Below are 23887 nucleotides of genomic sequence, written 5' to 3'. Positions count from 1 at the left end.
TCAAGGCACCATGCCTGGACCCCTAGAGAGCAGGGATCCTGTCGGGTGGATGTGGTGCCCCAGGCTCGGACAGTGCTCCCTCAAGGTGTTCAGGGTTCTACCACCACGAGCAGGAAAGCCGATCTCTGAGGGCGTGGAGGCTGCCTGGAAATCTGGGCAGATATCAGCTTGCAGCTTCCGATGGGGCCGGGCCGGGCTGGGACAGGCCACTCTGCCCACCTTGGCTCAGGAGCACCAGTGCCCACCCAGAGAGCAGCTAGCATTCCCTTGGGCCTCGGATGACAGCCGTGGACACATCTCAGGAGACTGGCAAAGGTGCCACAGCCTGCAAGGGTCCCAGAAGCAGGGCTCAGATGATGAGCAGGGCAGAGCCTCCAGGGAACCCCCATACTACTCTGGCTGGGCCCACCAGGATCGGGGGTGATGGTGCTGAGCCCCTCAAAGTGGGCAGGGAGCTGCCAGGAGAAGAAACTGTGGAGGGGGTAGTGTTGTGCTGGGAGGGAGAGGCTGAGTCACCCGTGCCCCAGGGTACCTGGCAGCACCTCAACCTTAGGCAGGAGAGTTCTGGCAGCACGACACACGAGCAGGCTGGGCCAGGAGCCTGTTCTCCACAGCCTGAGGCCCTGACGCCCACAGACAACTGGCAGGCCAGGAAGTGGGCCTGGGTGGGTAAGGCACAGCGTGGGGACTGGAGTCACTCCTGGTGGAGGGTGCCTGACCCCAGACACTTCCCTACCTAAGCCTGACTTTCATTGCTGGGTGCCTTGGTCCCAGGGCTCTCTCTTTATGAGTTGAGAAGGTATTGTGGGGAGCTGATGGCCCCCCATTTCAGTTGGAAGGGCCTTCCTACAGGAGCGAGAGGCTTACCAGCACCTGTTGCTGACCCATTCTTACCCCTGTGTGGGGTCAGTGAGCAGCTGGCAGGGAGCAGAGACAAGGGCTGGGGGTACTGCTGGAACACAGGATCCCCTGACCCCCCAAGCCTGAACCTAAGACCCACAGTAGAAAAGCTACTGCCAGATCCTCAGTGGTCACGTATTTGCTGCCCAAGTCCTGTGGCATGACAGCGTGCAGGCCTGGGGCCCTGGCTGGGGACACCTAGCCCCAAAACGTCCCCAGCCCAAACCAGAGGACACTATCTCTCATGGCCCGTGGCGGGCAGTGCCTGGGATCCGGCTGGCTCCCCCGCCCCCTGGAATGCCCCTCTAGCGCCGCGCGACCCCCAGCCCAGCCCAGTCCAGACCGACAGAGGGAACAAAGCGGCGGGAAGGATCGGGAGGGCCAAGCGCCGGAGGGATCGGTGCGGGAAGACTGGAAAAAGGGGCTCCAGGAGGGCAGAGGAGCAGGGAGATAGAGGCGCCCGTCGATCCCGCAGGAAAAGTTAGTTTGTGCCCACCCCCAAGGACGCTGACCCCCGCGCGGGCCCCGCAGCCTCACCTCTCGAGGCCGCCTGGCCGGAGTCCGGCTGGCCCTGCGCGGTCCCCGGTTCTCCGGACGGTAGCTTCCAATGCCCCCGGCCCCCTTTCTCCTCTTCCCCTCGTCTTCCAAGGCCGGCTCGGCGCCTCCCGCAGGAAATCCCGCCCCTCCCCCCCTCCCGCCGGATCGGGAGCGAAGGGACCGTCCCGGCCGCGCAGTAGAACTGTCAATCAACGATATATGCCACGCCCCCACCAGCGCCAGACCGCGCCCCATTCACCCGGTCGAACCGGGGGCGACGGTCGAATCCGCGCATGCGCCTAGGTGCAGCGCTCGTGGTGGGGGGTAGGGGGAACTCCCTCCTGGTGAGTTCGAACTGTTCTGTCCCGGTTGTGGAGCTGTAGCCACCTGAGGCTCTAGAGTCTAGACTGAGGGGCGAGATTCTCTGGATGGGACAGAAGAAGTGAGCCGAAGGGCTTTGGGAGCCGAGACCCGGGGACCCACTTGGGTAGCACCCCTTTTCTCTTTCCCTTTCTCCTGTCCCGGGACTCCCGCAGCGATTCCCGTCTGCGCCGCCGAGCCGCAGCCGCTGCCTGGAGTAATGGTGCCACCTAGCGGACGGTGTCGGAGCGGCTCATGGTGGCGACTGCGGGGACCCCAGTCTGAGAAGGGGCTCTGATGGAGGGCTGGGGTGGCGCGTCAGCACCATCGTGCTCCGGACAGCTCCTCTCGCCCCTGGCCCTCGAACCTGGGCTTCCGAGCCCCCTGCTAGGGACCAAACTGAGACCCTGAAGCAGAGGCAGGTTATCCAAGAAGCAAGTTAAGCACTGTTTTTTGTGTTTATTTATTAATTTGCTCACTAGAGATTATAAAGTAAACACAAGTAAGCCAGTGCTTACCTTGCTGACCGGGTATTCTGTCCTTGTCAGGGATTGTAATTTGAAAAGAGACTTCTTGTGTAGGAAGATGCTATAGGGTTGGGAGAGATATAAACGCCAGCCATACCTAGAAGCAGCATCTTTGATGTAAAAAAAAAAAAAAAAAGGTAACTAGTAAATAAACACCTGTTGTTGTTGTTAAATGCCGTCCAGTCGGTTCCGACCCACAGCGACCCTGTATAGGATTTCTGAGGAGCAGCTGGTGAGTTTGAACAGCCGACGTATGGCGCATAAACTCACAGCGCCACACCAGGGCTCCACATAAACACTAGTAAACTCGTCTTTACTTTGCTTACTGGGTAATCAACACTTCCCTGAAGGAACTCTGAGCCTCTCCAGACAGCACTTAATAACCACAGGTAGCCTTCAGTTTTCAAAGCTGGAATTCGGGAACTTACTATCCTACTTCCCTTAAGCGCCCCCTCTTCTTCCCTCCCTGCCTAGCCCGGGAGCTGCTGAAGAGAGGATCACAATTTAGACTATTCAGCACTTCGGGACATTGGATTCTCAACTTTCACTAAAGAATCCCAGAAGAGGGCTGAGGGCAGGAGAAGAGGAATTCTTGTTATGTGTCGTCAAGTAGATTCATTGATGTTGTTGAAGTGCCATCGAGTCGGTTTTGACCCATAGCGACCCTGTGTAGGGTTTCCGAGGAGCAGCTGGTGGAACTTGAACCGCCAACCTTGCAGTTCAAACGGCTTTGCAGCCTGGCGCACTATCCCACAGTGCCGCAACCCCATATAATAGAGTAGAACTCGCGGTTCAAACCTACCAGTTGCTCCGCGGGAGAAAGATGAGGCTGTCTGCTCCTGAAAAGATTCACAGTCCTGGAACCCTGTGTATCGCTATGAGTCTGAATCAACTTGATGGCAGTGGGTTTTGGGGTAATCTTTACGGAAGTCGTTCTGGTGGCAGTGGTTTAGCTCTTGGCAGCTGAGAGATCGGTGGTTCAAACCCCCAGCCACTCTAGGTGAACGATGTGGTAATCTGCATCTGTTAAGATTTACAGGCTGGGAAATCCTATTGGGCCCTTCTACTCAGTCCTGGTGTGGTGCTATGTGGGTTAATGCGCCAGACTACAAAGCCGGTTGAACTGCAAGGTCGGTAGTTCAAGCTCACCAGCTGCTCCTTGGAAACCCTATACAGGGTCGCTATGGGTTGGAGCCGACTCGATGACACTTAACAACAACAACTCTGTCCTATAGGCTCTCTACGATTTTTTAACCGACACCACGACAGCGGATTTGGCTTGGATTTTGAATCTTTACCGGAGCAGATCGCCAGGTACTTTTACCCACAGCATCGCGGATGTGTTTGATCGAGGCCAACGTTTCGGTTAGTAGGTGAGCGCTTTTTAGCTCCGGAAATCAAAGTACACGTGTAAGAGCGACACTGTTGCAGTTAAGTGCCGCCGATTCTTTTCCGACTCGGAGATTCCAAAGAGCGGCTGGTGGATTTGAACCACCAATCTTGTGGCTAGCAGTCCAGTGCTTATCCTACAGTGCCACACCAGGCATCCAAGAGCGACGCTAGGACCCAGAATAGCCAGGAAGGCGGAAGCCTGTTGGGTGAGGAGGGTTTCCAGGAACCTAATGTGTGTTGGCGAGCGCTAGGACCGCGCGGAGCTCGGGGGTGGGCAGGGCATGGACTGTACGCGCGCGCAGCCGCAGATGGCGGCCCGATGGAGCCAGACGCCGAACCCTCGGACGTGGAGGTTCCCGCCGGGCGCGTGCTCAGGTGTGAACTGCCGGGGGAGAGCTAGGGGCTGTGGAGACGCCGGGGGAGCGCGGGGAAGGGGCGGACGTCCTGGGACAGGTGTCCAGACTGCGCGGCGCTTACTCGCGTCCCTCCTCCCCAGCGCCCGAGAGCTGCTCGCCGCCCGCACGCGGCCCCAGAAGCTCCCCCAGCGCTCTCATGGCCCCAAGGACTTCCTCCCGGACGGCTCGGAGGCCCAGGCCGGGCGGCTGCGACAGTGCCGCCAAGAACTCTGGCAGCTGCTGGCAGAGGAACGCGTGGAGCGCCTGTGAGTGGGCGCGGGACGGGGGGCTCGGAGCGGGCGGGCTCCGAGACCCACAGGGGGACTGAGACGCCCCCCGTGTCACTCATTCGCCAGGGGCAGCTTGGTGGCCGCAGAGTGGAGGCCGGAAGAAGGCTTCGTGGAGTTGAAATCTCCTGCGGTGAGCCGCGGGGCTCCGGGGCTGGCGTCTCTCCGCCCACCAGGCTTCTTTGTGATACTTTCTCCGTGTCCCATGCAGGGCAAATTCTGGCAGACCATGGGCTTCTCAGCGCAGGGCCGGCAGCGGCTTCACCCCGAAGAGGCCTTGTATCTACTGGAGTGTGTGAGTAGGACCTGGAGGGACTTGGGATCAAAGAAACAGAAGGACGAGTGGTGGAGATAAATCAACATGACTGAGTTTCCAAAGAGCTTGTATATTTCAACTTCTAGAGTGGGAGACTAGAACCATGTAGGGAACAGGGGTTCCAGTCCGCCAGATCAGTGTTAAAGACCCTATTCCTGGTTGGCCATATTTTTGCAGTGATGCTGGGGTGCGAGGGAGTTGTAGCTAAGTCAGGAAACTGGCCCATTGGCTGTACCGGTACATGGGAGGACTCACAGGCTGAGCTGGTGGCTTCTACTTTCCAGGGCTCCATCCAGCTCTTCCATCAAGACCTGTCCTTGTCCATCCAGGAGGCCTACCAGCTGCTGCTGACCGAGGACACTGTGACTTTCCTGCAGTACCAGGTATGTGCCACCTTCCCCAGGGTCTAGTCATCCATCCACCAAATCACTGAGTATATACAAGTGTTTACAAGAAACTACAAGATGCTGCCAGCTGGGGCTACAAGACAAACGAGGGTTCTGTTCTGAGGGTACTTATCCTCTAGCAGTGGCAATTGGATAATACATAAGTGAACAAGCAAATGAACTGGACTTCAGAGAGAGATGACACAGAGGGTTCAGTGAGAGAGTGGGAAACTCTAATTTAGATTTGGAGGTCTGAAAGTGTCTTTGAAAGGCTGTTAATGTTGAGAGTAGGACCTATAAAGCAGGCACTAGTGATGTAAAGACTTGGAGGCAGAGGACACAGGTGCAAAGGCCCCTAGACAAGACCCGCCGGGGCAAGGGGTGAGGAACACAGTCTCGGTGATTGGCATAGTGTACACACAGAGGGGTGGCGCCAGTCCTAGGGTGGCGCTGTGGGTTAATGCGTCAGACTGCAAAGCCGTTTGAATTGCAAGGTCGGCAGTTCAAACTCATCAGCTGCTCCTTGGAAACCCTATATAGGGTCACTGTGGGTTGGAACTGACTCGACGGCAGAGAGGTCAAGTCAGCAACTGGATACCAAGTTTCATGCTCTCTGCATGAAACGTGGACTTGATGAGCCCTTTGAAGCTGTTGAGTGTATGAGAGTGTGGCCAGTGTAGAGGGTGGGGTTTGAGGCCTGGGATTGTCTAACACAAGAAAATTGGGAGAAGACTGATGGACCAGACCAAGGAACAAACAGCAGGTGACACAGAAGAAAAAACAAGGAGAGGTAACAGTGTAAAAGCCACAAGAAGGTCTTTTGAGGAAGAAATGAAATGGTCAGCTGTGTTGAAGGGTGTTGAGAGTTCAGACCAGATGAGGTGACATCCTTGTAGATGTCCCTCTGGTGTGGACAAACAGACTACAAGGATGAAGGTGTGGCTCTCACCAAATACCTCTTCCACCCCACCTGTGTCTGGAGATGGGAGGAATTTTTGTCTAAATCGTAAGAACTTCATTCTTATCTTTGGTGTTAAGATATTCTAGGGCCTAGTTCTTTTTCGGTTCTGTTGCTTTTAAGTCAAGAAGCTACTGAATGTCGTTTGTGCCCACAGTAAGGTCGGTGGGCAGGACAGGAATTCAGAGGTGGAGACCCTACTTTGGGGAGGGTGTTTATATAGTGGAGTGTGGTCTAAACAGTATCAGAGTTGGGGATCTGCATGTATGCAGGAAGGGTGGGATTGGTTGGTTCCTGTCTGGAGAAACTGCTTGGGGTTTTTGAAAGGAGACGTCTGACTCAAGTCTTTTCTCCCTTTGGAGGTCTTCAGTCACCTGAAGAGACTGGGCTATGTGGTTCGACGATTCCAGCCAAGGTAAATCCCTGTCCCTCTTCTTGTCATTCTAACCTTGGGACGCAGCTGCCTAGTGCAAGGTGAGAAAGTGGTCTCTCCTTTTTTGGGAACCCTGGCAGATGCTTGGGCAGCTCTGACGCATAGCGGGCACCACCATTCCAGGAAACCTCTTTGTTTAAAGGGACCACTGGCGAGGCCAGAGGCCCAAGCTGAGCAGTGGCCACGTGACATGTGTTCTCTCAGCCTCGTGCCCCACAGATTGAAGTGGGAGCAGCAGGCACCAGAGATGGATCTGCTATCTGTCTGCCCCATCCTTTTCCCTCAGCTCCATCCTGTCCCTTTACGAGAGGCAGCTGAACCTGGACGGCAGCACCCAACCCCTGGAGGGTGGGCATGGCAAGAGGAAGAGGAGGAGTTCCAGTTCTCGGTAGCGCTCCCACCACAGCCCCCCCCCCAGGAGTTGTAGGGGTGCCGAGCCATTGGGGGAGTGCCGGGATTTGGATCCTGAGCAGACACTTGGGCAGCTCTGGCAGTGGCTCCAGCTAGACAGCCAGCCAGGTACACGGTGAAGTGTGAGCACATCAGCTGATGGGGAGCTGAACTGCTGCTTTTCCTCCCCATCCCCCTCAGCTCCATGCCTAAGAAGCCCAAGACCCCGGAGAAGCTCCTGCAGGGGCTGAATGGGACACCCGAGAGCCAGGCGACCTCAGACCCACCTCTCTGCATCAGCCAAGGCCCAAAGGAGGAAGTGCAGAAGTCAAGCCCCAAAAAGGATCCAGAGTTTCTGGGATCCCTGGACCCTTGGCCTGGGTTGGCCAGGGATGGGGTGGGGTGTAACCAGGAGGGTGGCAAAGTAGAGAATGGGGCCACGGGGACTTGTAAGACACGCTGGGACTTTGAACAGATCTCCTTCCCCAACATGGCTTCAGATAGTCGTCAGACCCTCCTGCTTGCCCCAGCCCCTGAGCTGCTCCCAGCCAACATCACCGGGCGGGAGACAGATGCCCAGTCCTGGTGTCAGAAGCTGAACCAGCGGAAGGAAAAGCTCTCCTGGCGGGAGAGACAGGCTGAGACCCAGCACTTCCGGGAAGATGTCAATGCGGACCCTGAGGTGCAGCGCTGCTCCAGTTGGCAGGAGTACAAAGACTTGCTGTGGAGGCGGCATCTGCGGAAGACCCTGAACCGCCCCCCACACCTGTGGGATCAGCCTGTCACCCCACTGCTGAGTCCTGGCCAGGCCGACTCCCCAGGTACGGGAGTCACCTTGCCATCCCCCTGCTAGGCATTAGCAGCTGAGGAAACACAAGATTTTGAATGAAAGGGGCATGGGGCAGCCAGGATGGCCAGGCTAAGAAGGGTGGGGCAGGAGAGACTGGTAGAGCGGAGCCCAGGGCAGCAGCAAGAGGGCCCAAATGGGAACATTAGAGAGGGTTGGTTGGTGACCAAGGAGAGGTGAGGTGAAAACCACGCCCGCGAGAGGCATGCGATGGCTTTGCCACCTGTGGCCCCTGCTCTCCCTCCCTGATAAATGGGAACCAGGAGGTGCTGTCTTGGTCAAATAAAGGTTTGCCCTCGGCTCTTGTTATCAAGCATAGGGAACTGACAGGGCCAGACTAGCCCAGGCTGAATGCTTGAATGGATTCAGAACGCTTCACATCCTTGTAGGGACATGGCAGTTTGTCAGGAATTCCATTAGGAATACCAGGTAAAATCTAGGTGTCCTCTATTTTTACTGCTAAGCCTGGAAATCCTAAACTAGTTGGCAGATCAGGATTACTGGGAGTCTGTGGATTTCATGGACTCTCCCAAAACCTTGTTCTCACTCTCATCGTAGCCACAGTCCTCCAGCGCATCTCGGTGCTGCAGACGACACACCTGACTGACGGAGCGGCCCAGTGAGTCTGCAGTCAGTGACATGAATTGGTGCAGCCATTGGCGACTCATTTCAGGAGCAGAGCCATCTCCACATGCCTAGCCCTGAGCAGTAGTTTATGTTAATGGGAGAAGGGACTATAGATAGCACCATCACCCACCCACCCACTGCCCACCCACTATTGTGGAGATGATTTGGTCTCAGTGACCCCGTAGGGCAGAGTAGGACTGCCTCATAGGGTTTTCTGAGGTTATACATCATGGAAGCAGACTGCTCTATGTGTGACTAGTGGGTTTGAACTGTTTAGCTTTCTGCTAATAGCCCAACACTTGACCCATCTTATCACAATCACCACTAGGGGTCCTTAACCATAAACAAAGGGTGTGTTTGTTTATCCTAAGAGTTCTAAGCCAGGGCACCCAACCACCTTGCTGCCAGCCCCTCCGTGGCTCCTTACAGCCAGGACCTCAGTTCCCCTGGACCAGACTGCCTTCTGGAGCTGTTGGAGGGAAAGGGAGAGATGCGGAGCAGAGTCCCATTCCTGAAGTTTCTCGCTCTGTCTTCAGGCTGCTGGAGAAGTCTGGGGACTTGGAGATCAGCTTCGACGTGTACCAGGCCAACGCCGTGGCCACTTTCCGAAAGAATAACCCTGGCAGGCCCTACGCTCGGATGTGCATTAGTGGGTACGAGATGTGTGTGCACCCCTGAAGGCACATGTACCTTCTCTCTACCCCCAACTCCTGGCCACTATGCCAGTTCAGGAGGAACCTTAAGTCCAGAGAGGCTAATGACCTTGTGTGAGTGTGTCGGAACCCAGGTGTGCCAGTACTTAGTTCTTCACTCCTGGCATGTGGGGTCGGCTCTCCCCTGTGATGTGAGTGAGTCCCAGACCCCCCAATAGAAGGGGTCAACAGGCTGAATGGTGAGAGCCTTGCTCCTCTAGCCCTTTCCCAGGCAGGGCACAGCATTCTTGTACCCCCAGCTTCCGCCTTGGACACCATCCTTCTCTGGAAGCCTCAGCAAGGCCAGGGTCTCAGTCTAACCCTTCTCTCTACAGATTTGACCAGCCGGTCCCAGACCTCTGCACCCTCAAACGGTTATCCTACCAGAGTGGGAATGTCCCCCTGATCTTTGCCCTGGTGGATCATGGAGATATTTCCTTCTACAGCTTCCGAGACTTCACACTGCCCACCGACCTGGATCACTGACTGCTGGGCTCCTCCCCCTCAGGGAACGGCTGGGGCTGGAGCCTGGACTTGTTTTAGGATTGGAGCCTCTAGGGTGCTGGTGTCTGATGTTTGTGAGAGAGCAAAGCCATGCCCGCCCTAGCTGGCCACTGTGCTTCCAGGCTCCAGGCCCGAGGTTGCTGCCTTGTATTGACTGCCTTGGAACTCAGGACTAGATTTCAGAGACCCAGCAAAGTGGGGCTGAGGAGAGGACTCTGTGCCTTTAAGCAAGAGGGTGCCTGCTTCATGCAATTAAGCCAAAGCCATTAAAAAGTTCTCCCTCCCTGTGCTGTCTGTATTTAAGGGACAAGTTGAATCCCACAATCCAGAATCTGCAGTGCCTCGCGCCGCTCTGTTGTCCACAGTACTTGAACACACACACAAGCAACTCTCTCTGGGGGAGCTAAGGGAGAGGAAGCCGGAAAGCACCCCACCCCTCTTGGGGACGGGAAGCCACAGACCTCAAGCCTGAGTTGCCTGGGTTTCCGAAGGGTGGTCCGTAGGAGGAAGTCGGGGCTCGGCTGGGTAGGCGGAGAGCCTGGAGCCCTAGTAGCCCCTGCGTGAGGAATGTGCCCCACCCCATCTAACCTCCCCGCCCCTCAGGCCGGACTTTCATAACCTTTCCAACCCCCTCGTCATCTAAGCCCGCCATCAAAGGTGCTAAGAACACTAGCCGGGGCACCAAACTTCCGCCAGCATCTACACGACTGGGGAAGGGGACCCTAAGGCCCGCCCCGAGGGGAGGCACCTTGCAGCAATGCCCCCATTCCTAGGTCCCAAAGGTTGTCTTGCGTCTGCAGCGCCTTGCTCTGATGCGGCTGGGCCTTCCCCTGGCTGTAGGGCTGAGCGGTGGGAGGGGCCGTTTCTCGGGAGGCGGCCCCGGGGGGCCTCAGCGCGTTCCGGGAACTATTTCCTGCGGGAGGCGGCGGGACACGGGGCGGGGCGCTGCGTTCTGCGTCGCAGGTACGCACAGGTGAGGCCAGGGCTGGTCTGCGGGCCGCGTGCAGATTCACGAACCGGGCCCCGCCCCGCGCCTTTGGGGTAGTGATTGGCCGCAGCCGGGCCCCGGCCCCAGGACGCCCCGCCCATCGGCGCGTGGGCGGGGCCGGGTCCCGCCGGCTCACCCTTTATGTCAATACGGAGGCTCCGCCCCGCCAGCCCGCCGGAGGTGAGCAGGAAGGAGAGGCCCCCAGCAGCCCGTGGGCCGGCGCGCGAAGCGAGCGGAGCCGGTGGCGGGCTCCAAGGACGCAGAGGCCTCGGGCAGGGCCGGCCCGGGGTTCCAGGTGAGGCGCGGGCGGGGACCCACCTGACCGGGCCCGCCCCCTTGGGACGCCCGACCCCGGGACGGGAGAGCGGGCGAGAACTGGGACCCCCCTTAGCCGGGTGGGAAGCACTGCGTCCGGGTCCTCTGGCCGCTCCCTAGTCAGGTCTCCTGGCTCCTGTCGGAGAAAGACACCTGTAGAAAGTGCCGCCGGGAACTTCTCTACGATGACGAAGTCCAGGTTTCGGGTTTGCACAATAGTGTTGGCTTTGGGGAGTGGGGAAACAGGTGGCCGGCCGGCTGGGTGCGGGGATACCGCGGCGGAGATGGGACCCTCGGGTTTCGGGCCCCTTGTGCTTGTTGCCTGGCTAGGAGGTCGGCGACGCGTCTCCGGATGGACTCTGTCCCGGAGGTGTGGACAGAGCGCGTTACCTCGGCGGCTTAGCTTCTGCCATCTGGATTTTTGTGCCTACTAATCCCGGGACGCAGGAAGCCTGTCTTGGGGGGCCTTTCTCCACCCGAGGCGGCTTGGGACACCTTAAGACGGAGGGACGGAGACCTGGTCTGTTTTCCACGCCAGCGGGGGGGGGGGGGGGGGGGGGGGGGGGGGGGGGGGGGGGGGGGGGGGGGGGGGGGGGGGGGGGGGGGGGGGGGGGGGGGGGGGGGGGCGGGGATTGCTCACTAGGACATGCAGAGTTGGCCAGGGGTGGAAAATTCTGTTTTGCCAGAGTGTGTAAAGCTTGCTTTTGGTTTGATCTGACTGGACCGTTTGTGAACAGATTGGGCCTTGCCAGTCCACAGCATAGAGAGTAACCAGAGGAGCCGCGGTAAGGCCCCCTGAGACCCTCACCTGAGACAGGTGAGATTTAGGTGAGGTGGACAGGGCTTAGATTCAGCCTCTCTTCCCAAGGGGATGCTGATGCTCCCCAGTTCTCTCGGAACCTGTTGGGTGTTTTTTACCGAGGGGCTTTGGAGCAGGGAGGAGAGCCCAGAGGGGATGGGTGTGTCAGGACCTCTAGGAAAACCTGAGAGGGAAGAGCCTGCAGCCTGGCTGCAAAAAAGAGTTTGACCTAGCCCAGGGGAAGCCAGGGTGGGACTGGGTGTGGTGTGAGTTGAGTTCAGCATCCCAGTGTGGAAGGGACGATCTTGGAGAGGTCATTGTTAAGTGCCATCGAGTTGATTCTGACCCACAGCGACCTGAGAAACAGCTGGTGAGCTTGAACTGCCAGCCTTGTGGTTCAAACTGACTTAGCAGTCTAGCCCTCCTACATTTTATGTGGATTTTGGGTTTGGTTTTTATAAATGGCCCTCCCACAGTGCTGGATTGTGGCATCTAGGACCCAACCCAGGCTCTGCCCTCTTCACCGTGGAGGTTAGATTGGGTCTGTCTGTGGGAGGCCCGTCTTTGAGGTAGTGGGGTGAACACTGCCATCATTGGGTGGTTTCTACATGTACAATTCAGACATTGATTGCATTTGTCATGTTGTGTGACTGCTCTTTTCTGACTCGTTCCTCCCCTTGAATATAACTCACCATCCTCTAAGATTGTCATCTAATCTTTCAAATTGCTCTTGTCAGTTTGATCCCATAAAAACAGATCTGAAAGGTGAGCATTTTTACTGTTGCTGTTAAATGCCATTGAGTCAGTTCTGACTCTTAGCAACCCTGTGTAAGGTTTCCAAGGAGTGGCTGGTGAGTTTGAACCTCCGACCTTGCAGTTCAAAGGGACCTTACAGTCTAGTGCGTATCCTATAGTGCCACATTTAGTTGTATTTTTAAAATAATAACTTTAAAAATGCACATAACGTGAATTTTGCCTTTTTAACGTGTACAAATCAGTGGCAGTTTGTTATCCAATGTTGTGCAGCCACAATCACTAAGTAGTTCCAGAATGTTGTTGTTGTTGTTGTTAAGTACTGTTGAGTCAGTTCCAACTCAGTGACCCTGTACAGGGTTTCCAAGGAGCAGCTGGTAGGTTTGAACCAACAACCTTGTGGTTAGCAATCCAGTGCTTATCCTACAGCACCATACCAGAACTCCTAGAACATTTTTATCACTCCCAAAACAACATTAACTGTTTCTTATATACACAAGCCAAACCAAAGCCAGTTGCTGTCAAGTTGATTCCAGCTTACAGGGACTCCCTGGATTTCAGAGTAGAACCTCCTTAAGGTTTCCAGTGACTCTGGCACCGTAGGATAAGCCCTGGAATGCTGACTGCAAGGTCGGCAGTCCAAACCCCCAGCCGTTCTTAGGCCAACTTGATGGCACTTCACAACAACAACTTTTTAAAAAGTTGGTTGCCAGGCCTTTGTAATATGGTACCTCTGGGTGGGTTCGAACTGCCAACCTTTCTTTTATTTAGTCAAGCATTTAACCGTTGTCCCATGATGTTGTTAAGTGCCATTGAGTCGATTCCGAGGCATAGCGACCCTGTATAGGGTTTCCAAGGAGCATGATTAAAGAAAGACCCATGATACCAGATGACCCATGTTTGTATAAAAAATAAATAAATAAAAGATAATAGAAGCACATGGTTTGTTGTTGTTGTGAAGTGCCGTCGAGTCGGGTCCGACACATAGGGAACACCAAATAAGAAAGTCTAAAATAAGAGGCTAAAAAATTCCACCTTTAAACATGACATTCATGAAGTATTTTAGTATCTTTCCAGACGTCAGGCGGTTTTGAAGTATGTCCTTGTGTGTGTCTTGATGTATTGAGACTGTGGCTCAGTCTTTGTGTCATGCTTCAGCCCTGTCTGTACACATGTCAGCAAGGATAAAAGTGTCAGGAACATGTGTGACCTCCCACAGAGCAGGCACCGATAGGGGTGAACCTCACAGTGCAGACCTTTGGGGTTTTTTGGAGTGTTTGGTGGGCTTTAAGGTCAGCCCATTGCTCCTGTGGAATGGGGGCAGAGGGGTGGTGGAAGAGAGGTGGCAGTGTCCTTTCTTAACCTCATATGTGTCCCTTGCCACGTCTGCTCCTTGGGCTCCTGACCAGTGGACCCCAGCTGGGCCCCTTCCTGAGGCCAGGAGTAGAGAAGAGGCTGTGGAATCTCAGACCAAGCAGGGCTGAACTGTGGACACTGCTCCCTGTTTTGGGAGTGGGGGGATGGATGGCAACAAATTCCTGTTGCTCCATCTTCTGTTATTAAGGAGACTCCTTGGGGAACTCCATTTCAGTCTTTAGTATGGTGGGCGTGCATCTCCTGCTCCCAGGACGCCTCGTACCACTGCTAAGCCTCTGCCATCAATGTGTGGAGCCTCTGCCATCAATGTGTTGCCCCTGCTGAAGACATTGAGCATCCCTGGTAGGGTGCCCAAGAGCAATGTGGGAAGGCTTAGTTTCTTAGAGGCTGAGTCAGCCTTTCCTGGTCTTTTCCAGATGTGCCCGAGGCAGCTGTGTAAGAGATGCCTGGGTTGGGGTCCAGGGTAGATACCTGAGTTGGGGGCCAGGATGGACACCTGGGCCAGGGGACTGATGGCCTCTGCTCCTGGGATGGCCGCATTGAGCAGCACTGGCCGTCTGGACACACTTACCCTGAGTGCTCAGCTCTAAGATGCCTTCTTATCTTGTACACACGAGACAGTATGGGGTTCCTTCTGGGTCCAGGCATGCGAGGTTGGTGTGGCAACTTTGTTTCCCTGTCAGGAGCAGGTCACAGGGAGAAAATGGGATGGGGGCAGCAGGAGATGGGCCATCCTCAGTGGGGCCACCTGCACTGCTTGCTCTTCCCCAGCCCTGGCTCACCCTCTGGAGACCCTCCCCAGGGCCTTGCTCTCCGCTCCCTCTGGGCTGGCCCAGCCGCAGAGAGGAAGCAGGTGCTTTGAGGAGTCATCCTGCTCCTTCCCCTTCCCAGGAAGCACAGTGAATTCTTGAGCTAGGAGAGGCTCTCTGGGTGTGGGTACAAGGGACTCGGTTAGGCACCTGACTCTACCCTTCAGGAATTCAGCAGAGACCAGAGCCTTCTCTCCATCACCTGACCTGTCCCAGGGTCTAACAAGAGGGATATCTGGACATCTAGAGCTGTGGGTCTCAGATCGGTAATATATGGGGTCTCCTTTCCAAGGAGCTGCTGGTTCTGAAGCTTCGGTCTGAGGCAGGGTCCACAAGGGTACAGGTATGCCCAGCTTAGCAACCAGTGACCCTTTCCTTGTCCGGAGTCTTGAGAACTGAGTGGACCGGTTCCCCAAGGAACCATGTGGGACCTCAACTCAGTGCACTTGGGGGCCTGTGGTTCCTGACAGGAGAAGACTTTGCTGACTTATTAATCCTTGTTATCACATTGTTAAGTGCCGTCAAATCAGGTCTGACCCTTAGTAGCCCTGTATAGGGTTTTCAAAGAGCTGCTGGTGAATTGGACCTTGCGGTTCAAACCAACCTGTGGTCGAGTACTTAACCTTCAGTGGCACACCAGGATTCCTAACTCCCATGAATTCAGCAAGTATTTATTGGTGGTGCCTCATGTGTGCCAGGATCAGGGCAGTGTTTCGTTCTGCTGTGCATAAAAGGTCGCTATGGGTCGGTACCGACTCGATGGCACCTAACACCACCAACAACAAACATGTGTGCCTGGCATGGGGTAATCTGTAAGCAAAGAAAACAGTTCTCATGACGGTTGGAAGGGAAGGGAAAATTATTGACAGGCTATATAGGGTAGACCCCAGTAGTCGAATGGGTTACATTTTGGGCTGTTAACCCCTGTGGTCAGTAGTTTGCATCCACCAGCCACTCTGCGGAAGAAATATGAGGCTTTCTACTCCTGTAACAAGGAGCTCTGATAGCGTAGTGGTTACGAATCGGGCTGTGAACCTCAGGGTCAGCAGTTCGAAACTACCAGGGGTTCTGTGGGAGAAAGATGAGTCTTTCTGCTCCCATAAAGATGTACAGCCTGGGAAACCCTGTACGTACAGGGTCTCTATGAGTCGAAACCGACTCCACGGCACACAGCAGCTATGCAACAGCAGCAGCCTGGTAACATGGGTGTTGGGCAGGCAGTATACAAGAGGGCAGTTAGCAGAGGAAAGATGAAGCTAGCAGGAGACAGGGAAGAATGCAAGAGATGCAGTGAATAGACATAAATACTTGTTAACTGATGGCACACGGAGGGGATTGTGGTCATTGTAATGGTGCAAAGTCTACGGTTTGTTGAATGTAAAACTGATGATCTGCTCTGTAAACCTTTCCTCAATTCACAATAAAAAGTTAGAAAAAAGAAAGCAGTTCTGCCCTCTTGGAACTTGCATTGTAAAGTGGGTGGGAAGTGACCCTGTGTAATAAAGAATACGGTAAATGGAATTGTAAGCTCTAGAGTAGGAAGAGCCTAGGATAGGGAGTTGGGAATTCCCATGGTGGGGGGTCAGGTTGTAATTTTGGAAAGTGTGGTCAGGGTAGGGGGCTCTGTAAATTGTATCTGAGTGTCTCCTATGTGTCATGGCACAGAGAATTAGGGACACACCATGAACTAAATAGGGGATTTCTATTCCCCTTGGAAATGACATTTCTGGAAGCCCCTTGGGACAGCTGTTCAAGTTTGGGGACAGGTAGGAGGCCCCAGAGTTAACTTGGATGGTCCCAGGAGGCTCACCCATCCCAACCTCCGACAACTTGGCCTCTTCTTCCCAGATTGATGTGTCTTTTCTTTGAACTTGGTATCATCTGGTTGTTTGCTTTCTGACTTCCCCACTGCATCCTCATGGTCCCAGAAGGGCAACAGAGGGGAGCCATTTAGGAGAGGAGCCTTGAGCATGACTGGAGGACTCTCAGGGTTGTGGGATGGGGCTATGGTGAAATTAGACTGACCGCCAGGCTCACCCAGGTGAAGTCAGTTCTAGCCACTAATCTCAAATGGTCAGCTTCTTCTTGTTGAGTGCCATCAAGTCAGTTCTGACTCACAGAGAACCTGTATAGAGTTTCCAAGGAGCAGCTGATGGGTTCAGATCTATCTTGTGGTCCTGCAGCGCCAAACCAGCATTCCTATCAGCTTACTCCTTTTAAAGTTTGATTTATACTAATATATTTCATTGTGGTAAAAATATGTATCTATAGCATTGACCATCTCAACATTTCTCACATGTGCATTAAAGCGACATCAGCTAGGTTCATGTTCTACAACCGTCGCTTACTGCTCCCAGTTTCCAAAATTTCCCGCCATCTCTCATGGAAGCTCAGTGCCCCGTAAGCAGTAACACCCCCTCGCTCTAGTCTGTCCTGGAAGAGAGGCCCAAACTGAGCAAGAGGGTTCTGGAGTCAGATAGACTATGGTTCTAATTGGGACATGACCTCTTTGTACCTGCCAGCTTAATGCCTCTCTGAGTCAGTTACTTCATCAGTAGTTGTGTAGGAATTAAAGAAGCTGATGCATGATGTAAAGCACTTCACGTAATGTGTGGTACACAGAAAGTTCTTGCTTCTTTTTTTACCTAACAACAATTCTCTGGTTTCTCCAACACTCTCTCACTCACTCGCTCGCTCTCTCTCTCTTCTCAGTCCCACCTCTAGAGAGGTGTCCTTTCAGCCAAGATTTGGTTGCTAAGCTGCTGGCCAGGGGCCTGCCTGGGCCACAGACAGATTGAGTTTCCCAAGGCAACACAGGCACTTACAAAGCAGCCCTGGGCATCCTGGCCAACCTGGGCAGAGGCTGAGGGGTCAGCAGCTGCCTCCACTGCTGAGAGCCCTGCTGTACCACTCCCACTGGTCGGTGGAGTAGGGGCGTCCTCACACCCCTCAGCCAGGCAGGAGGCAAAGTGACACATGGCCTCACAGGACACTGGGGAAGGTGGAGCTCTTAATCAACACCAAGGTTGTGGGGGGCATGAGCCAAGGGTGGCAAGAGAAGAGCTTGGCCACCAGGTGCACTGGTGTGTTGGCTATTGTAGTCATGGATGGGGTGGAGGCTGGTGTGGCTGAAGGAGCCTTTCTTTCTTGGGCCAGAGGAGTTTCACCACTAGGTGTAGATCAATAGAGCTGCCGCCCAGGCTCTTGGGAGACCTTTTGGACTCTGGGACAGACAAGCTGGCTCAGCTTGGCCAAGCTTTGGCCTCATGGGGACAAGTTAGCCCAGGCACCTCAAGTAGTGTCCTGCTGACTGCTTGCCCCTTCATCATTCCTGGTACAATCTGATAGCTGCTAGAGCAGGGGCCCCAGGCCAGCCCACCCCCTGTAGCAATTCCATCTCTGCCTCCTCTGGTTTCTTATTATTGAGCTCTTGAGATGTACAGGAGGTTAGCTGTGTGTTCCAGCAGGGCACAGATGGGCAGGGGAGATGGGGTGTGGGTTTTCTAGCCTGTCACCTGATAGAACTCTCCGGGTTTTCTAGGGTGAACATCAGGGTATGGGGAAACCTGTCCTAGACCCAGGACAGTTCTGGTGACAGAGATGGGAGACTGGAGCTGTGAAGAGGGAAGGGAATGGCTCATCAGCTGCACACATGGGGATCTCAAACCCTTGGGGGGGAAAGGATGAGAACCCTACCACCGGACAGCAATCCTCCCGGGGTCCTGCTTCATCCTCAGGGGCGTCTCCAGGGGACCAGAAGGCAGGGAAGGAAAGGCCCTGGGCTGTTGTGGGTTCTGTCCCACCCAGGTATCAGAGACGGCACTGTGGCTTGGAAGGCAAGCAGGGCAGGAGTGGAGTCTGCACTTGGGCTCATCTGTACAAGTCCTGGGGATGGAGAACATGCTGCTTAGGAATTTCACTTCGCAGCTTGGGCCCAAGTCAAGTGGTGTTCCCAAAGAGGAAGACCATGACCACAACCCTGGGTGTCCTTAAGTTCTCAATGACCTTGCCCCAGACCCTAAGATGGGTTTCCTCACTCAGCCTGTGGGGCTCCTGAACTTGTCTCTTTTCCCAGGTGATTCTTGGCAGCAGTGGTACCTGGGAGTTTGCCTAACATCTCCTGGGACCTGCTGTTGAAGTTTGTGAAGCAGTAACATCCTTTTGACCCCAGGCCCTGAAGTTAGAGAGGTTTGGGGACTTGCTCAAGATCATACATGTCTACCTAGCTTTCCCTGCCTTTTTGTACCGATTTGACCTTTTTGTACCGATTTACCCTACACGTAGTCTGTCAGGCTGAACTGCAGAAAGTGAAAACACGTGCACAAGAGCCCAAATATGTCCTGAGTATATCCCACCTGAATTTAACGACCGTTTCAAGAACAGACTTGACACCTCAAACACTAAGGACTGAAGACTGCATAAGCTGTGGAGGTAAAAGGTCATTTGAAAAGACAGGAAATATCCTAAAAAGAATGGAAGAAATGATGGAGTCAAAGAACTGTACAGAAATGTTGGCAGGAGAATTTGAGAAGACAAAGTAAAGTATTTTAATGAAATGTGTTAAGACCTGGAATTAGAAAAAAAAAAAAAACAAACAAGCTCAGCATTTCTCGAACTGAAAGAGCTGAAGGAAAAAAATCAAGCCTTGACTTGAAGTATTGAAGGGTTCTAATGGAATTCTAGTATGGCACCGTACGAGAAGTACTGGACTGCTCACTATAGGGTTGGCAGTTTAAACCCACCAGCTGCTCCTATATATGGTTGCTGTGGGTCAGAACTGATTCGACTGCACTTTACAACAACGATAACATGGGCACGATATTGAATGGCACAGCAAATAGCAAAAGAAGGTGGAAGGAATACAAAATGCCAAAAAGGATTGATCCATGTTCCACCATTCAGGAGGTGGCAGGTGATCAGGAACCAATAGAACTGAAGGAAAAGTCCAAGCTGCACTGAAGGCATTGGCCAGAAAAAACAAACAAACCAGGGATGCAGGAATTGAAGACATACCAATTGAAATGCTTCAACAACTGATGCAGCATTGGAGGTGCTCACTTGTCTATGTCAAGAAATCTGAAACATCGTTAACTACCTGGCCAGCTGACTGGAAGAACTCGATATTTGTGCCCATTCCAAAGAAAAGTGTCTCTCTAAAATGTGGAAATTAGCTAACAGTATCATTAATATTGTTGTGGTTGTGAAGTTCCATCGAGTCATTTCTGACCCATAGCGACCCTGTATAGGATATCTGAGGAGCAGCTGGTGAGCTTGAACTGCCGACCTTGCAGTTCAAATGACTTTGCAGTCTTGTGCTTCAACCCACAATGCCACACCAGGACTCCTTCATTAATATTTGTTGTTGTTGTTAAATGCCATTGAGTCGGTTCCGACCCATAGCAACCCTGTATAGGAATTCCAAAGAACAGCTGGTGAGTTTATATTACACACAAGTAAGATTTTGCTGAAGATTATTCAAAAACAATTATAGCGGTATATCATCAGGAAGCTTGCCAGAAATGCAAGAAGAAGACTTGGAAGGAGAGATATTAGATTCAGAAGAACACTTGGAAGGAGAGATATTTTTGCTGACGTCAGATGCATCTTGGCTGGAAGCAGAGAATACCAGAAAGATATTTACTTGTGCTTTACTAACTATGCAAAGGATTGACTGTGTGGATCATAAGAAACTATGGGTAACATTGCAAAGAATGGGAATTCCAAGACACTTAATGGTGCTCATGTGGAACCTGTACATAGACTAGGATGCAGTCATTTGAACAAAACAAGGAGACATTGCGTGGTTTTAAATCAAGGATGTTTGCATCAGGGTTGTATCCTTTCACTGTATTTAATCAATCTGTATGCTGAGCAACTAATCTGAGAAGCTGGACTCTATGAAGAACAAAGTATCAAGACTTGAGGAAGGCTCATTAGCAACCTGCAGTATGCAGTTGATACATCCTTACTTGCTAAAAGCAAAGAAGATTTGAAACATTTACTGCTGAAAATGGTTTACATTTTCAGTATGGATTACAACTCAATGTAAAGGAAATGAAAACTTCCCACTGGACCAATAAGCAACATCATGACAAATGTAGGAAAACTGTCAAAGATCTCATTTGACTTGGATGCCCATGGAAGCAGCAGTACAAAAATGAGCAAATCTGCTGCAAAGACCTCTTCATAGTGTTAATGAACAAAGATGTCAGTTTGAGGACTCAGGTGCACCTGATCCAAGCCATGGTATATTCAGTAGTGTCATATGCATATGGAAGCTGGACAGTGAATAAAGAAGACTTGAATGCATTTGAATTGCGGTGTTGGTGAAGAATATTGAAAGTAAAGTATAAGAGGACCCCCCCAGGAGATGGATTGGTATAATGGTTGCAACTGTGGGCTCAAATGCAACAATTGTGAAGATGGGAAAGACTGAGCACCCTTTTGTGTTTTTGTTCTCTTAAACATGAGGTCGCTACGAGTAACAGTCAACTTGATGGTACCTAACTTGTTAGCAAAGACAGTGGTGCCTCTCCCTACTCAGCTTAAATTTAACATGGTTGGAAGAGGGCCTACTGTCAGCCAAGACCAGATGCAGCCTGGAGCTTCCTCCCCTCTCCCATTTGATCCCCTTAACCCCTCTTGGGGGTGCAAATCAGCCAAAAGAAGAAAAAATTCACCTGCAGTTTCCTAACTCTTCCAGTATGTTGTCTGTCTGTTGTCTGGAAGACACGTACGTGAAATCATCCGCACTAGATTACACCCAACTTTCCAACTACATTGTATGTCTGCTTCTATGCCATTAAATCATTGTCCTTTTCAGGACTCAAGCATTCCGTGTGGGGTTGAACACAGTGAGCCTGTCCCCTGCTGTGGACATTTTAGCCCACAGTGTGACTGAGGCAAGGCAGTGAGATTGGGCAGGGGGTGTCCAGACAGGGAACCCTTCTTGGGAGAGGGGAATTTGAATCACTTCTGAAAACAGGGTAAAAAGGATTCCAAACACAATTATGGAGACCACAGTGAATGGAGAATGGGGCAAAATGAGCAGATGGACTGGCCAACCCACAAGGGTCAAGCAGAGGCAGGGATGCAGTCAGGGAGGGCAGACCACATTAGCCCCCTGCTCAGGACTGGCAGGCAGTAGGTTCCCAAGTGGGGTCAAACTGAAGCTCTTGTTTGGCCCACAAGGCACCTCCCTTTCAGGTCCCATCCCGCCTTGTTCCCTGTACCACACCAAAGTTTATATCCTCCTGAAGGCGAAAGCTGGTTTCTCGTGGGAACTTTGCACCTGTTGTTTTTTCTGCCTGAATCTTTTTCTATTTTTTTTAATATGCAAGTTTTTTTTTTTTATTGTGGTAGATATAGAGGTAATAAAATGTTTGTCATTTCTACAATCTTCACATATATAGTTCTGTGTCCTTAAATATGTTCATCGTATTGTTCAACTGTCACCCTTAAAAGAAGCTTGGTGCCCCCAAAGCAGTGTGTCTTCCTTTTCCCTCTCCTCTGCCCATGGAATCCTAATGTGGATGACTTCTTCCACATTATCAAACTCATTCATTCATTCATTCATTCATTCACCAGGTAACCAACCTTCACCGTGTCTACTAGGGGAGCAGCAGGGACCAAAAGGGCAGAAGTCCCTTTCTTTAATGTGCCTTATAGGTTATGCTGGTGATGACCGAGGTTAATAAGTATTAATAAGGTTAATTCAGTGTGTTAGGTCCTGACCACTGCTCAGGTGAGAGACAGTGGGGGTGGAGGGGAGAGGGGAGGAGACAAAACTTTGGCAGGCCAGGGGAGAGAGGACTTCTCTGGGGAGGTGGCACTTGGATTAGAGACCCAGAGATGAGGGAGGGAGACAGGTGAGTTCTGGAGCTGCATCTAGCCAGAGGTAATTGAGTGTAGGCCCTGACGCAGGGATGCTCACCTGAGACCTTTGACCTCTGGTCCTCTGGCTCAGCCTCATCCTGTGTTTTGTGATAGCCCCTCTACCTGAAATCACCCCACTGGCTCATGTGTGTGTTTGTGAATCCTCGTCTTCCCTGCTAGGAGGTATGCTTGGTCGTCAAGTAAGTGTTCTTGTGTGCATGTCACCGCCATGTCCCCAAACTCTAGACAGTGTCCACCCCCTGCCAAGCCCTGCACTAGACACTCCAGAGTTGGCTCTGGTGCCCGTCCTCTCAGCACTCCTGGCAAGAGGGCATCCATCCCGTCTGTATGTGAGCTCTTGGGGCCTGGAAAGGGCTGTGCAGTGATGGCAGACCCCTGAACTGTGAGCTCCATGCCCCTGTTCTTTTCCTACATCCCCTGCTTCCATGAAGATTGGACCCATTGCTGGGGTCTGTTCCTCACTCAGAAGTTCAGGGCCTGGGGACCTGAAACTTGTACCTGCTTGTCCGGGTTTACTTGAGCTGAGGGACTGACTAGCGATGAGTCCAGCCAGACACACCCGTCCTCTGCTTCAAGAAGAAATGGCAATGGCACTCTTTCATACCTTGACCTGCGCAGTGATCTCCGTATTATCTCTAAGGGGTAGGCTGGTAATGGGGAGCCGATGGTGGTGCTGTCCCACCTGGGTCCTGGTGCCATGACCCGTAAGTAACACTATGGTCCCAGATTCCAACTCTGCTCAACCAGGCCCTGTGAACAGGCTCACCAGGCTTGAGCCCTCAGGGCCCCAAACCATTTACCTGAGCTGAGGGCTTTGGCATCTTTAAAAAACAAAGCAAAACCCATTTCCATCAAATTTGTTCTGACTTATGGTGACATTCTACAGGGCAGAGTGGAAGTGCCCCAGAGGCTTTCCAAGGCTGTCATCTTTACAGAAGCTGACTGCCACCTCAGTCTCCTGCAGAGGTGCCCCGGCTCGTTGGCTTTTAGATCTGAGAGTGTAGTTAGGTACCCTCTGTCTTAGATGATCTGCCCTTTGCTGCCTCCCCAAATCCTTTGGCTTGTAAATCAGCTAGGTGGTAGTGATGGTTATGTGTGATGGAGTCAGTTCCGACTCATAGCAACCCTGCACAGGGTTTCTGAGGCTGTAAATCTTTACGGGAAGGTTGAAAATAGAAATACCTTATGATCCAGCAATTCCTCTACTTGGTATTTACCCACAAGACAAAAGAGCCACAATCCGAGCAGATATATGCACACCAAGGTTCATAGCAGCACTATTTACAATAATAAAAAGATGGAAGCAGCCAAAGTGCCCATCAACTGAAGAATGGATAAACAAACTGTGGTACAGACACACAATGGAATACTATGCTACCTTGAAGAATAACAAGGAAGC

At 52.8% G+C, this 23887-nt stretch overlaps 2 protein-coding genes across 2 annotated transcripts in view; both read left to right on the top strand.

The window, feature by feature from the left end:
* The first annotated feature begins 4035 nt into the window (after nucleotides 1–4035).
* On the top strand, nucleotides 4036–9533 carry TSEN54 (TSEN54 tRNA splicing endonuclease subunit). Its single transcript, XM_006869578.1, has 11 exons — nucleotides 4036–4091; nucleotides 4213–4377; nucleotides 4468–4531; nucleotides 4610–4693; nucleotides 4999–5097; nucleotides 6421–6473; nucleotides 6778–6879; nucleotides 7083–7702; nucleotides 8287–8347; nucleotides 8892–9008; nucleotides 9383–9533. Exons 1-11 carry the CDS (start codon nucleotides 4036–4038, stop codon nucleotides 9531–9533), a joined length of 1572 nt encoding a protein of 523 aa, XP_006869640.1.
* A 1188-nt stretch (nucleotides 9534–10721) lies between these two features.
* The window catches only part of LLGL2 (lethal giant larvae homolog 2 (Drosophila)), a 43158-nt gene continuing 29992 nt past the window's right edge, over nucleotides 10722–23887 (top strand). Inside the window, exon 1 of the mRNA XM_006869577.1 lies at nucleotides 10722–10834. The gene's annotated coding sequence lies outside the window, so the exon portion shown is untranslated. The remainder of the gene's footprint in view (nucleotides 10835–23887) is intronic.

This window comes from Chrysochloris asiatica, unplaced genomic scaffold, assembly GCF_000296735.1.
Source record: "Chrysochloris asiatica unplaced genomic scaffold, ChrAsi1.0 scaffold00132, whole genome shotgun sequence".
Classification (NCBI taxonomy): Eukaryota; Metazoa; Chordata; class Mammalia; order Afrosoricida; family Chrysochloridae; genus Chrysochloris; species Chrysochloris asiatica.
Note: the sequence above shows the minus strand (reverse complement) of the source record. Positions and strands in the feature narration are given on the sequence as shown.